The 14,435-nt window shown below is 43.6% G+C and overlaps 3 protein-coding genes across 4 annotated transcripts in view; 2 read left to right on the top strand and 1 right to left on the bottom strand.

Moving 5' to 3' along the window:
• Positions 1 to 315: 315 nt before the first annotated feature.
• gngt1 (guanine nucleotide binding protein (G protein), gamma transducing activity polypeptide 1) lies at positions 316 to 1,111 on the bottom strand. The gene is made up of 3 exons (XM_086136938.1): positions 978 to 1,111; positions 778 to 876; positions 316 to 597 (listed from the first exon to the last, which is right to left on the bottom strand). Exons 2-3 carry the CDS (start codon positions 871 to 873, stop codon positions 472 to 474), a joined length of 222 nt encoding a protein of 73 aa, XP_085993064.1. The 5' UTR covers positions 874 to 876; positions 978 to 1,111; the 3' UTR covers positions 316 to 471.
• Positions 1,112 to 2,391: 1,280 nt separating this feature from the next.
• tfpi2 (tissue factor pathway inhibitor 2) lies at positions 2,392 to 4,186 on the top strand. The gene is made up of 5 exons (XM_086137657.1): positions 2,392 to 2,518; positions 2,598 to 2,768; positions 3,433 to 3,612; positions 3,690 to 3,863; positions 3,949 to 4,186. The coding sequence occupies exons 1-5, from the start codon at positions 2,446 to 2,448 to the stop codon at positions 4,017 to 4,019; spliced, it is 669 nt and encodes a 222-aa protein (XP_085993783.1). The 5' UTR covers positions 2,392 to 2,445; the 3' UTR covers positions 4,020 to 4,186.
• Positions 4,187 to 12,499: 8,313 nt separating this feature from the next.
• The window catches only part of calcr (calcitonin receptor), a 33,336-nt gene continuing 31,400 nt past the window's right edge, over positions 12,500 to 14,435 (top strand). The window contains exon 1 of one of the 2 annotated variants that reach the window (XM_086136967.1): positions 12,500 to 12,806. The gene's annotated coding sequence lies outside the window, so the exon portion shown is untranslated. Of the gene's footprint in view, positions 12,812 to 14,435 lie in introns of both variants that reach the window. The other variant, XM_086136966.1, reaches the window with a different exon arrangement.

Here is a 14,435-nt window from a genome sequence, read left to right as displayed (position 1 = left end):
CACCCCCAAATGATCAATATTTTTTTTAGAGACGTCATTTCCGTGTGGTCATCCCAGGCATCAACTGTACTTTGCACACCACCAATTGTACTATTCTTATTATTATTATTATTAAAAAGTCTATATATATATATATATATATAAAATATATTAAAAGTCAGTATATATTAACAAGCACATTTAATTCGGTGACTTTGTATGGGCATCGTATTATTTATTCCGTTTACAGAGGAGAGGGAAGCGTTAAATATAACCTTATATATAAATAATTTCAGTGAAATGGAAACGATATCGGGTACAGATCTGACTAGAAGCTGGGGAATGCAATTTATTTTTAAAAAAAAAAAGTTGCATCAATTCCTCTATTCGTTATGCCCTTGTAGTCTTCTCAGTCTGCAAATCTGTCTTGGGAGGGCAGGAAAAATGCCCTTGGTGGCTAATCGGAGATATCAAGAACACTTCATGTTCAGTCTAACAAATGACACAGCCACCTTTCTCCTTGAAGGGGTTCTTCTCCTCTGAAATGCCTTTGACAAGAGTGTCCTCATCCACTCCGGCCTGAATGTAATCCTTGATCTCCTCGCAGCATTTCGATGTCTAAAAGGGAACACGTCGCAGAAATCATTCCATATGATCCAGCAATTTATTCGACTTTAACCACTCCTCTGTCTGTCTCTCTCAATTGCTATTATGGCCTTAAATCCTAAAAGCCGCGCCGCACCATGCCGTGCGAGCACGGAATTATTCATTTAGTTCATTAAAAATAGAAAAACGTACCAACCACCTCTGAAGTTTCACTTCAATTTTAAGTTGGTTGACTTCCATCAGAGCCTTGTCCTTGTCTGTCAAGTCCTCGACATTTATGACTGGCATTATCTAAAAAGGGGAGGGAAAAAAAAACACACACGAAAAAGTTTCTACATGACAAGACAAATTATTGAAAAGCATCCAGGAATAATTTTGGAAATGCTACTCACGATTGCTTGCAGGCAGCAGTCGTTCGCTGCGACGGTCCTGCAGAAGAATCCTTCTCCTCTACTAAATCGGGTTTATAAAGTAATCTGCATAAATGATCCTAATCTCCTAATCGGATTTCAACAAGACCCTGTGCCTGGATCCTCGGGATGTTTTTGACAGCAGAGTAAATTTTATCATTCGATTAGATTTTGGGACTCATTTTTGAATGAGATGTAAAGGCTGAAAAATCTTTTTCCATTCTTGGGAAGTGTCAATCTATTACTGGACGAGCCCGATGAGTCATTGGTGGCGTGCCTTCTATCATGTCACTTTGATAAATGGGTTTATCAGTATTTAACCTTCTCTCGAGGTGCATTCCTTTCTGCAGCAAGGCTGCACGGTAGTTTTCCCAACAGCCTGTAAGTAAAATTGGAGACTTTGCAAGGCAATTTTTCATCGCCTTGTGCAATCGGCAAATTGGCTTTTTTTCCCCTCTTTATAACAAATTTTTCTGTATTTTTTTGCTGCTGACAAACCTCCGCTCCGCACTTCAGCCCAGTTGTTGGCGAAAAGGTTTGCCAACGAACATTGATCCCAAAAGAAGAAGAGAGGCGGGCTGATGTGTGAAGAGGCAGTTTTTGGGGTTATCTCCCGCAAACCTTCACATTTGAAATTACTCTTGTAAAAACTGAACAACGGAAACGACGATGATCAGTGTTGACTTTGTCCCCAATAAAGCAAGCATGCCACCGCGAAAAAAAAAAAAGCAGGAAACTATTTCAACGGGATGAGTGGTTGCGTGAGTTATTAATGACATATTAAATAGCGGGCCAAAAACTCCCATGTCACAATTTGATATATTTGATTTTTTTTCATGAATCTATCATTTTGGTCAGTCCACACATGTGGGTGTATTATTATTATTATTATACTAATTATTGACCAATCAAAAGAGTTGAAAATGGTTTACTCTCTTGAATGGTAAATGATTGAACAAGCATCATTTTTGAGGTCTCTTGAACAAAAGTAACGATTTTGTCCAATGCCCACAGAGGCCAATCAGTAATCTGTGGACAAAAAGAAAGAAAAATAAAAACTGAGTCTGGGTCCCTGAACAAAAATGCAGAAAACTTATCACTCCGGGTATGCAAAAAGATACGTGTTATCTATTTAAAACTCCTGGGGGGGGGGGGGGGGGGGGGGTTGAAACCCCCCTGCCCGGAGGTAAAATAAACTTTCATTTTATTTCCTCCTGTTTGCCTTGATTATCCAATTAGTCACCGAGTGTTTTTTGTAATTATTGCGACATTCACGTGATGTCATCTATGAATTTCTCCTGGCACTAAACTGGAGCTGCTCGTGCGGTCACACTGAGTCACTGCATCCCCGCCCCCCAGCGAACCCCCCACCTCCCCCCTTGTGGGAAACAACGCTATAAAACAGGCGTCGGCTTGGAGAGTCGCGGCAGAGAAACACACTGGAACCACAATGGAGTTGTACTTTTTGGCCCTATTTGCTTTTTGCTCCTCTTTTTACCAAGCGTTGGCGCTGCGACCCCGAGGTAAACCGCGAACGTGCAATTTGTTGCACTTCTCCGCAAAGCTGTGTATATTTCAACTTGTGCGGTGCGATTGTTTCAGGTGTGTGCCTCCTCCAAGTCGACGAGGGTCCCTGCAGAGCCGAAATGGAACGTTACTACTACAACACCATCACTCAAAAGTGCGAGCTGTTCTACTACGGGGGGTGCCAAGGCAACGCCAACAACTTCAAGACTTACCACGAGTGCCACAAAACATGCTTTAGAATACCGAGTAAGTTGAGACGTGTTGTCTCGGAAGCTGGGGCAAATTCCAGTTGACACCCGACGGCCACTTTATTAGGTACACGCGCACAATTTGATACGTGCCACAAATAGACAGCTTAGGGAGTTTGAGTATTATAAGGACGCGAGTGTTTAATTAAATAAAGCCATACAAATTGCTTGTAATATTTCGATGACCTGATGATTGCAGTAAGTTGCCATTGTTACCTTAATAGTTCTAAATTAACTACTGCATTGCATTTTACTGATAAGATCACATCAAAGGGCATGCAGGAAGAGAAATCAGAGTCAGGGTGGGGGGGGGGGGGTTGACTGGCTGCAGATCCAGCTAGTTAGAGAGGCTTGCTCAAGAGCACATCAGCAGTACTCAAGGAGGAGACTGGCGACCCTCCAACATCTAGTTGCCTTTTTTTTTTTTTAAAGCAGCAGGACTGAAACACGGACCCTCAGATTCTCTAGTCAAAGGCCTTTGAGATATTTTCTGTTTTGCTGTTAAAATCAGCTCTCCCGCATTTCATAAGATAAGAAAACTTTTATTAGTCTCGCGATGGAGAAATTCCAATTCCATGACCAAGAGAGACAAATTTAAAGAACTGTTGTCGGAAAAAACTTGATCCAAATTGATCCAATCTCTTTCTTTCTCCTCCACCCAGAGATCCCTCAGACGTGCAGGTTTCCCATGGAGGAGGGGCCCTGCCGAGCCCTCTTCAGCCGCTATTTCTTCAACATGACCAGCATGCAGTGTGAGCTTTTTTACTACGGCGGCTGCCAGGGCAATGACAACCGCTTCCCCGACTTGACTTCCTGCAAGGAGTACTGCAGCCCGCGAAAATGTGAGCGCTTTCAGAGGAACTGGAGTGAGAATATTTCAATGTTTCCTGTCGCTAACGGCGTCTTATTGTTTTTGCAGCGGTTCCCGTGCTGTGCCTGGACCCTCTGGACAAAGGCAAATGCTCTGCCTCCATACCGCGCTACTACTACAACAAGACCACCAAGACGTGCGAGGAGTTCACGTACTCGGGCTGCGGTGGGAGCAGCAACAATTTCGTCTCCAGGCACAGCTGCATGGACGTGTGTGTTAAAGGTGTGAGCGGGCGTTGGTAGAAATTCACCAAAATCCTCGACCGTTATCAAGACGAGACTAATTTTTCCCAAACGCTTTCCTTCAGGAGGTAAAAAGGGCAGCGGAGGAAAAATGCGCCGCCTGAGACGAAACCGCATCACTTTCTTGCAAGCGTAGACTGACGGACTCCCGTACACGCGCCTGTATTTTCCGTATTTTGACTTTGACGGCAACATGTTCTGTTGCACATTTGAGACTGTAAGATTGTAACGTATGTTTTATGCGACGGTAGACGAAGCACTATTTTGTGTAAATACCTATATTTTATAAAGTATTTTTTCCTATTTGTTTGTCTTGTGGTGTGGTTTTATTTTCTGCAAAAAAAAAAAAAAAAGACTTACAAAGACGAGCACATTTTTGTTGATATCATACCACCTACAGAAAAGTACGACGTACTGATAACCATAGAATGGGACATCGAACAAGCGACAACATGAGCAATCTTAATTCTTTTTTGAAACACTACGACCTGGTTGACTTCAAAAATCACCCAATTAATGTATAAAGCACATAACAATCTCCTTTGCCAAAATATCCAGCAGCTTTTTGAAATTAGAGAGAGCTGTTATAATCTAAGGGGTACTAATCAATACAAAAAATCCACAACAAGAACAAACATCAAGCAAAGGTGTGTATCAGTAATGGGTGTCAATCTGCGGAATAAGCTTGAAACGGACCTGAAAATGAGTAAATCGTTGGAGGAGTTCAAAAACAAATTCAAAAGATTAGTACGAAAAAAACTACATGAATCAGAATTAAGAAGATCAATTTGATATACTTATAAAACATAGTAATACAACTGTTTGTTCTTGTTATCAACTGCTAATTATAATGAATATGAGAAAATTGAAATAAAAAAAGAAAGAATAACTATATATATACAAACCAAAAGGTGTGTAAATAGAAAAGTATAGTATACATAAGGGTAAAAGTATTTGATGATATGTCGATTTTTCTTTTTCTTCTTTGTTTTGAAAAATGATCAATTTAAATTGCTACATAATAAGGGGTAGGTCGAGAGAAGTTATTTACTTCTTCCTACTCCTTTGAGCATACAACTGTGATGATGTGTGTTTTTTCTTTTATCTACTTTCTAATTTTCCTTTCATAATTTTTGTTTGTCAACATCTTATTGTGTGTACTATATATGCTCAATAAACAAATAAACAAACAAACACAAATGTGCCCAAGCAGACAAAAAAAAAAAAGTTCCGACAAAGGGCTCCTTGTGACTTTCACTCCTTCCCGCTAGCACCTTCTAAGGAATTTAGTCATCCCAGCATAATTGAGGAAGGAACAAATCATGACCGTTGATAGCATCGTAATGACCTTGCGGCATGTTTGCAGGGGGTGGCTCATACAAGGACCAGTCAATAGACACCACAAGTTCGGGTAATGTAGTGAGAGAGAACGTTATTGGGACACGTTACGAAGCATCTAGCAAAGACGGAATGCGGGTTTGCGCATGCGGTACATAGCTGATATTTCATAATAGCGTCGTGCATTTGACAGTCCGCGCTCCGTCATAATTTCTGAAGGACTGTCGCGTTTCCTTATTGCCGCAAATATTTATGGAAGCCAGGAAAGGAAACTACTTCCCTTCTTCTACTGGATATTAACAGAAATATTTGATCCGAAGCATCTCGTGACATTACGAAACAATGCAAAGCTATTTACATAGACGACCTCACGAGACAGGGCGGCCCGGTGGTCCAGTGGTTATAACGGGCGTGGACCTCACAGTGCAGAGGTCGCGGGTTCGATCCCGGCTCCGGCCTTCCTGTGTGGAGTTTGCATGTTGTCCCCGGGCCTACGTGGGTTTTCTCCGGGTACTCCGGTTTCCTCCCACATTCCAAAAACATGCATGGCAGGCTGCGATTGGCGGGCAACCGGTTCAGGGTGCCCCCCAGCCGAAGACGGCTGGGATAGGCTCCAGCGCGCCCCGCGACCCTTGTGAGGATAAAGCGGATTGATAAATTGATGGATGGACAACACAAGGATTTTTTTTCTCATCCCGCTCGGCTGCTCAACAGCGCCATCTTATTTGACTTGATGGATTTAGACTCCTCCCATGCGAGGCAAACATTTCCTTCCTGTCCGGGATTTCCCTGACAATAAATATCACAGTAAGTGCGTAATCAGGGGGCGTGAATGGATGTTACCCGATAAGCTCTTCTAAGGTCGCGCTACAATTCCGCTGCGTCTTAATTATGACAAATGCTAAACACGAGGATTATTATTACACAGCTCCATGTTCCACAGTACGATAGCGATCACAAAAGACGCAGTGTGGATTCAGGGTGTTGCGATGAATCTGTTTCATTTTCATTAGGCGCAGTACATTAGGCGGCGCAGTGTAGCCCTTGTTAGGAGGTAATTAATAGACTCTTGCAAAGTGGAACATTTTTCTTCCTGAAAACCAAGATTAATTGGCTGCCCGATGTTGGCTTTGACAACTTGCCTTCCACTTTGGAACTGTGTGAGGCTAAACGGTGGCACAGATGATGAAGCAGCGAGAGTTTCTGTATTCAACGCGAATGTCATGATAATGTTGAAGTTGGAGGGGTGAGGGGGTGCGCTTCGGCGTACTGTGCACTTTTGAACAGGGAAATTCCTTGCTGACCCCTGGTGGCACTTTTATGCACTATTTTAATTAAATTACAGTACTGCAACCTAATTTCCATTCTATTACGATTCGTTCGAGTTAATTGCATTGCTTTTAAATTGCACAAATGTATTTTGGAATGCAATCAGATGTGTAAGTAATTGTCTATTTTATAGCCATTTGTTACTTTGCACTACAGAGGTGGGGCAGGAATTGGTTCACGTGCTGCCTCATCGCAGGCATGTGATCCTAAACTAAGCATCGATGGTTTCCGAGCATCCATCACCCAGCTCTGGGTAAATAAAATCCTATCACAGCATAAGGATTGATATACACAGCATCTGTTGATAAAATTCTGTCTGGGTACTGCTCGTCACTCCTCATCTGGTGCCAAAATGGTGTTGTCGACAGGAGAAAAAAAAAAGCGAGGTCATTACACCAACATACAGGCACATTTAAATAAAAATGAATAATAAATGATGAACAGAGAATTGGTTGCGGTTCCAATTTCATTTGTTAATGCGTGGGCACCTTTACGCAATCCAGTTAGCTGCAACTTCCCCATTAAATGCGAAAGTGATTACACCCCGCTTTGCCCTCACGATGGCCGCAACAATTTATTTTTGGTCTTACAGTTCCGACTCTCGCATTCTATCTGACCCCCCCCCCCCCCCCATTCTGTGGACTTGACTGCAAAGATCCTTCTGTTTGTTTGTTTGTTCGCGAGACGTTAGCAGGCAACCCAAGGCTGTAAACAAATCCACTGCTTTCACTCGGTGTGTCAGGATTCTTTGTTATTGCAGGCGACTAGGAAAATGAACAACCGCCTGCAGCTCTTCGAAGCAGATCAATTCAACCACAGGTGTCAAAGTCAAGGCCCGGGGGCCAGATCCGGCCCGCCACGTCATTTTATGTGGCCCGCGAAAGCAAATCATACTTGTCAACTTCCATGACCGTTGCCTATGTCTGTACCGAAATCTCAATTTGTCACATGTAATAAATAACGGTGACATTTTGCAACAACTTTGTGACACGGTTTACACTCACTTGAACAATAATTGAACAAATACATGACTGATTTCAAAACTAGTGAGCCATCTTTTTTTTGTGTGTGTGTGTGTGTGTGTGTACGAGTAATAATACAATGTGATGATTTAATATTTATTCGGTTTCACTGTCATAACGGCCCTCCGAGGGAAGACGTAACTCCAAAGTGGCCCGTGACCAAAAATTTGACACCCTTGAATTAGACTCATCGTTGCAAAGGAAAACGGTTCAGACGAAAACCAAATAAATGAATGGATATTGCCTGCCGGTAGACAACCATGACATATCTCGAAGGAGACGAATGACAAAACTCATAAGATGTGCTTTATCCATTAAAAAAAAAAGAAAATCCAAGTCGTGTCCCCTTCTATGACCTATCCAGTTTCTCTGTAACCTGCTGAAGACACGCTAAGCTACAAGTGGCCACTTCGATCCAATGCCTGATGATGAGGTCCCGTTGAAGGGGACATTCACACATAATTAGGAAGTAAAATACGTCAGCAAACACGAGTAATGAGTATTCTCCCACTTGGACAAAAGCAAATCTTGTGACATTTCACGAGTGCTCATCGAGCATCTTCAATTGAAAGCAAATTGATCATCTTGCAAATGAGAGCATCAAGAATCAGTGTGACGGTACGTTGCTTTGGCAAGAATATTCTCCCTGCCATTGGCAGACCTTGCTTTTTCTTTCGCTTTTGGCGATGTCGTGTGTTTCCGATTGTGATGCTAATCAGGTTCAGCGGTACAGAAAATAGGATGGATGAATGTTACAAGAGAACACAACTACTGTTTATTTAGAGATACAAATGTGGCTTGGAATTTACATACACTTATCGTATAGTTTCGGATCAATAAAAACAAACAGAAGACTAAATGTATGCTACAACACAAAAATAAGACCAGCGTAGCTTTTTTTTTTTTTTTTTGCACGGATCTCCGAGTCTGTGCCTAAAACCTCAGCCGCAGGATTTCCTTTTGGTAAACAGCTTAGAGAAAGTCCACAAAAGCCGGAGAAACAAATACTGTATAATGTGATTGTTACTGTGACAAATTGTCCAAAGTGTGTATGACAGCAACGACATGATTGGGCTGAGACGTGGACGTATCTTCCTCTTACTGAAAACGCGTACTAAGATTTTGTTTGATGAGACGAAAAGGCAGGTCAATTTCAATGTGCAATTTATATGCAAGTGTCATATCTAAGACCCCTGCCCCCCCACCCCGCACCTCCCCAAAAATCTCCGTCATCAAATCCCTTCACCGTCTATACTTCACCCACACATTAAAACAGTCACGTTTATCCATCCCCGCTCCTCTTCCTGTTGCTTTCGGTCTCTCGCTATGAATCTATTAAGTGTCCCACGTACCCACCTAAAAACCTGCCATCATCACGCTTCCCAAACAGACGAATGCTTTCATAAGCAGAACCATTTGAATGGGATTTAAAGACTGCGCACTTGAACCGCGTGCTTTTATTTTCACGTCAGGTGTGTCCCCGACATCATTCGGTGACCTCAGGTCTGCGCAAGGTGCTTTATAAATGCATTTTGCTCGCGCCGCATCATTTCATCATCGACGCGCACCGTCGGTCACACCTCATCTGCCAGTCTTGTCAGATCGCAGCGTCTCCGGGACTAAAATTAAAACATTTATTCATGCCAGCAAGCGACACTAACAGAGCTGCCGCCATGCTCACTCAAGTCTTTTTCGTGTGCCTCATTAGTCCCCCGGAATCAAAGGCGGTCTCTCACAAAACGATGCAGTTGTCCACATTGATCCACTGTCCATCAACTCGGCAATGAGCAGTAATGATGGGGGTTTTGGACTTCGACTGGCAGCAAATGTGACTAATCTAAGTGGGGCTATGCCAGCAGTCATAGCTAATGTGATCAAAATGACTTTTGTTTGAGGAGCAGGAAAAACAAAAGGAGAGATCAGAAGAGTGCAGACCTCCAAGGAGCAACAGTGAAAAAAATTGACCGCTACGCCCCAAAAAAAATGTACTGTAAAAAAGTTGTACTTCCTGGTTCATAAAGGATGTAAGGACTGTACCTTTTCTTTTTTCTTTTTTTTTTTTGATGCACTGGGGAAAAAAAACAGTTTGTCAAGCGAAAAAAAACCCCATGTGCCATCATTCTCTTTATCTGTTCTTTAGTAGCCTACTAGTTCATGAAGACAACAAGAATATTCCAATTCTGATTTTTGGGGGTGGAAGAATGGTTCCATTGTAGCTCAAACAGCAAAAAAATAGAAAATAAACTCCAATAACAAAAGGCACTTAAAAAAAAAATTGTTTGCCCATTTGGTTATTATTTACCAAATCGATCCTATTTTGTATATACACGAGGCACGCCATTTGCTTCCAGATTCCTGCTGGGCGGATAACAACGTAAGACAACAGCATCGGAATTTTTTAAAAATTCTTTGGCAGAGATGAATTGTAATGGCAAAAAAAAAAAAAAAGAAAAAAAGAATTCCTCTCACAAAAGGGAGAAAAGTGCTGAGGTTACATTTGGCTTTGTTCGTAACACCGTTTTGAGCACGAGAATGATAAAAAGGTGGAAGGGACTCTACCATTCGCAACCTGTCAACGTGCTGAAAGATGACCAAACATTCCCTTATCACATCATCCGAGCTCATCGTGCCGGCGACAGAACGCGTGGTGTGGTTATCAAAACATCAACATGCGGACACACGTTCACACGCGTGGGCAGCGCCTCCGCGACAGAACCTTTGTGTATGCGTCTGCATGCGCGTAAAACACATGAATGTTATATTTGTGATGACGGATTAATACCCGAGCGTAACGTCATTGAGTGTCAAATACTGACGAAACAGATGTTTTGCCGGCAATCTCGTTTCCACAATGGACCAGCGGGCAAGGCAGACAACCTGTGATCACGCGCAAGCTACTTTGGATATTCGAACGAGACTTTTGTCCTGACTCTTCAACAGACACTTGTGAGGAAGATGGCTGGACCACAGACGACTTGTCACAAAAATTAACTGAGCAACGTGGACTGAGTGAAATACTGAACCTGTGCTAGTTCCAAAAGGGGCCAACCCAATGCTGGGTTATTTCTAGCCAGCACGTTGGGTCAAATGAGTTAAAGCTACCAAGAAATGGGTGACCAATTTCTTAGTATAGCTGTGGTAAAAAAAAAAAAAAAAAAAACAAGACAAATTTTACTGCCAAGATTTTCTAAGAAGCAGCAGCAGCAGCAACTTTGCCCTGTCAGGTGTCACCACTCAAGTCACACATGGTATTTTTTCCACAGTTTTTTTTTTTTAAATACCAGATGCCCTTGCTGATGCAGCCCACTCATTTAAAGTGACATTTACTACAACTTCAGTCCACAAATCTGTTCAAAATGGTGACCAGGTTCAGCTCTTCAGCCCACCTAAATCCAACATTCAACCTCATCTGCTGAGCCGAAATAATTAAAACAGCCTTGAGCGAGCTTTTTTTTTCTTCTCTTTTAACTGAGTACAGTATTTGTCAATTTGGTACTTCGGCAAACCACAACCAGAATGTATAATCCGGAAAGAAATGGAAGGGAGGTGCTCAGAAGGACAAAAGTGATGAATCACGGCTGGTTTTAGTCACAGCTTTTACTTCTTCTCATAATGGCGAAAAATAAACACATTGATGTATTCCAGATGACTGTAAGGTCACCGACGTCCTTCCGCGTTCACAATAAAGTCGGATTCCACATTTCTTGTCTTTTCTCGACGGCTTTTAAGCTCTCACCCACAACCAGAGTGCTCTAGTCAGACGTTTGAGCTTCAAAGTGCTGAATATTCCGCAAAGCCGAGCTACTGCCATTTGGCCACAACGAGAGCTAAAAATATTCACACGGGTCGAAGATGACAAAGACATGTGAGGGCATCTGAGAAAAAAAAAATCGTCTGTTGTTATTGAGACAGCAGGACGATCATGAATGATTGAGTCGTGTCAAGCAACCAACTCAGCGTGATGGTTCACCAATGTGTTGTGCGATAGAGTCGTGGATGAATTTCGGAAAAGAAAAGGTTTGCTAAATAAGAGCCGAGTCACTCATTGGTCGAACGCGCGCTTGACCTCTGGGCTGGAACTTTATTATTAGTTCTTACTCAGTGACTGTGCGTATAAGCGTGTGAAAGGTTGTTGACCAATGTGTTTTTTGCGATTGATTGGCGACTAGTTTTTGTCTGCTGTTTGCCCGAAGTGGTTAATACGCCGGGGGGAGTATAACAGTAAAGACACTTGGTTTGCCGGAACGCCGAGCGATGCGCAGCGGGGTCTACGAAATTTACAAACACACTAAACTTGCCCCGCCACGAAAAAGATGCGCTCCTTTCTAGGCCAAGCGCAATCTCCTTTCCGTGACCGAATTGTCAGATGCGTCGGGGGCTCGGAAGTTCCATGCCGCGGAACGCGGAGTGAGGCGCATCACGGTCCAAAAACACGCTCGAGACTACACTTGGCTCAAGGGCGAAAATAACGTTGCGGTCATTTTGACGCCGGACGCATGGGCACCCGTCTACCAAAACAGAACCATTTTTGAACAAAGACCTTTCTGTCTGACGTAAATGACGATTCGCAGATGTGTCAAATTGCCGCCAATAGACTGCCAACTACTGCTGAGGAGAACTTTTTTTATTTATTTATTTATTTTTTGATATGCGGCTAGTATCGCCAGCCTTAACGTGTACATGATACCTTCAAATAAGGCTACAGTTGGGCCAATCCCAACCCCAATGTTTCATGCATGTGTTATTGAAAATTGATTGTATACATGAGGCAAGCCAATTGCTTCACATCACAATGACACCCCCCCCCCCACCCTCCCTCGCTCCCTGCAGGTTTATTCAAACTAAACACTAGGGGGGGGGGCACGACACGCATACACCCACGCACATACGCAGGCATAAGCGCGCACTGGGAGCTGAGACGAGGAGGAGCTCCCGTTCAAAGCGGAGGGCTGCTGATCGCCAGGCGCAAGAGGAGCGGAGCAGTCAGCTGGCTGTCACAGCTCCGCGTGGCCACACATTGGCGCTCTGCTCCGCGCACATCGACCCCAAGTCTCTGCCCGGTGAAAGGTAGACCGACACTTGCAAAAAACAACTGCAAGGTTGCATTATAATTGGGGGCTTTTAATCACTCTGGAGGAAAAAGGTTTTGAGTGATTTTGCGATCTGCTGCGAGGAGAGGCTTTTTTTATCCCCCGACCGAAGCATTCCCGTGGCTGCTGTTTATGTCAATTGGGGTAAGGTAAGTCATTATTTACTTGGTTAAAATAAAACTGAACTCATTTGCTCGACAATCTTTCAGCTTATTTTGTGTGCAAGATCTCCCCACTTGCTTATTTTTCATTTTGTTGTTACACGGCAGGATTGATGCACATTTTTTGGGGGTTGCAAAGTAAAAATAGCCACAACGTGATTGATCATGCTGTGCCTTATTCATGAGGATGGAGGAGTAAAACTCATACAGGGGGTCCTGCAGGAATCATTAGTGTAACAATCAACTCCTACGGATGTGGGCATAGTTTAACAGGGAAACACTACAATCGACGTGTGCTGATTTGTTTCTAAGTCTAAAGGTCTATTTTCAGAGGTGAAAATGCAATGTGCAAATCAGAGTATATATATTTTTTTAGTACATCCCTCGCTTTCAAAGAACACTGGAACCAAGTAACCAAAATAACGAGAGTCACATGAGCACCTCCCGAAAGAATGAATTATGCATGAATTAAAAGATCAGTCTTACAGTCTGACAGTTTCAATGCATTCACTTTTTGAAACTGTCCCCGTAAGCTTCACGTATGCTGAAATTTGGGCCTCGTGCGAGGCAACTCAACCGTGCTAACTGCCTGCCGTCATGACATACAAGAATCGAGTGCGGGTTTAAAGCACGGGTCGGACGCTGGCGTGCGATACTGCACACGATAATACTGAGGCAGGCTGTTGGAGGAAGATGGGGGGGGGGGGTGAGTAATAGCTCAGAATGAGGCAGACATCAATGAGGAGATCCACGGTGACAGGCAGACTGGGAAATGCGCAGCGCCCTGCAGACTTGCCAAAGTGTCTCGCTGCTTTGTGTGCCTGGCGCATCACTTTGTTAATTCATCATTCCCCATCCGTGTGTCTTTGAAGGGGGGCAGGGAAAGACACCTCGAGAGATTAAATTAAAACAACAACAAAAAGCAGGCCTTTGAGGATGTATCATCCGCGCGATGCATTTCACGTGGCACTCAAATGTAAGAAACGGGCAGGAACGTGCGCGCGCACACGCAAACCAGGACGGACATCCGTCAAATCGTGAAGGTCAGCAGACGACCGGTTCTTTTTTTCGCTCCTGTAATGACGCTAACGCCGCATGTTTTATTCATCGGCGGAGCTGTATGTCGCTTTTTCCGTCTTAATTGGCTCGATTGACACGCGGCCTAATTGAGTCCAGGCCTTTCAACTTGCGGAACAAATCAGACCTCATGGAGAACGTGAACGTGTCACGGTGGAAGAGCCCTCACCTTTGACCCCCTCCTGCCCACCTGCCTCAAGCAAATGAGCTCTTCTGATAACATGATCCGGAGCGTAGCGAACACCTGACTGATTGTTTTGCAAATGTGTCTCTCTCTGATAATACATCAGGATGCGTGCCACGCTTTCTCCACAATCAATTTTGCACGTCATGGTGAAAGACACTAAAAGCTGCTCTGTAGCTCGCTTTGCTCCCGAGCAAGTTGAACCCGCAACGTGCTGCACCTGCAGACCTCGTCCACTTGCCAGGTCACTCAACGCCGGGCTTCATTCAAAGCAAACGACCTCCCCGAAAGCTCGCTGTCCTAAGATTGAATTTCACGCTCATTCTGTTGCAGTTGCCAAGAGTGCTCTGA

The sequence above is a fragment of the Hippocampus guttulatus genome, chromosome 18, assembly GCF_054856545.1.
Source record: "Hippocampus guttulatus isolate MCC_2025c chromosome 18, RoL_Hgut_1.0, whole genome shotgun sequence".
NCBI lineage: Eukaryota > Metazoa > Chordata > Actinopteri > Syngnathiformes > Syngnathidae > Hippocampus > Hippocampus guttulatus.
Note: the sequence above shows the minus strand (reverse complement) of the source record. Positions and strands in the feature narration are given on the sequence as shown.

Excerpts from the sequence above, each read along its gene's own strand:
- gngt1 (XM_086136938.1), bottom strand. The coding sequence starts at position 873 with ATGCCAGTCATAAATGTCGAGGACTTGACAGACAAGGACAAGGCTCTG. Across the intron at positions 598-777 it reads TGAAACTTCAGAGGTGGTTG|ACATCGAAATGCTGCGAGGA; the intron begins GTACGTTTTTCT and ends GTTCCCTTTTAG.
- tfpi2 (XM_086137657.1), top strand. The coding sequence starts at position 2,446 with ATGGAGTTGTACTTTTTGGCCCTATTTGCTTTTTGCTCCTCTTTTTAC. Across the intron at positions 2,519-2,597 it reads GTTGGCGCTGCGACCCCGAG|GTGTGTGCCTCCTCCAAGTC; the intron begins GTAAACCGCGAA and ends CGATTGTTTCAG. Across the intron at positions 3,613-3,689 it reads GTACTGCAGCCCGCGAAAAT|CGGTTCCCGTGCTGTGCCTG; the intron begins GTGAGCGCTTTC and ends TTGTTTTTGCAG.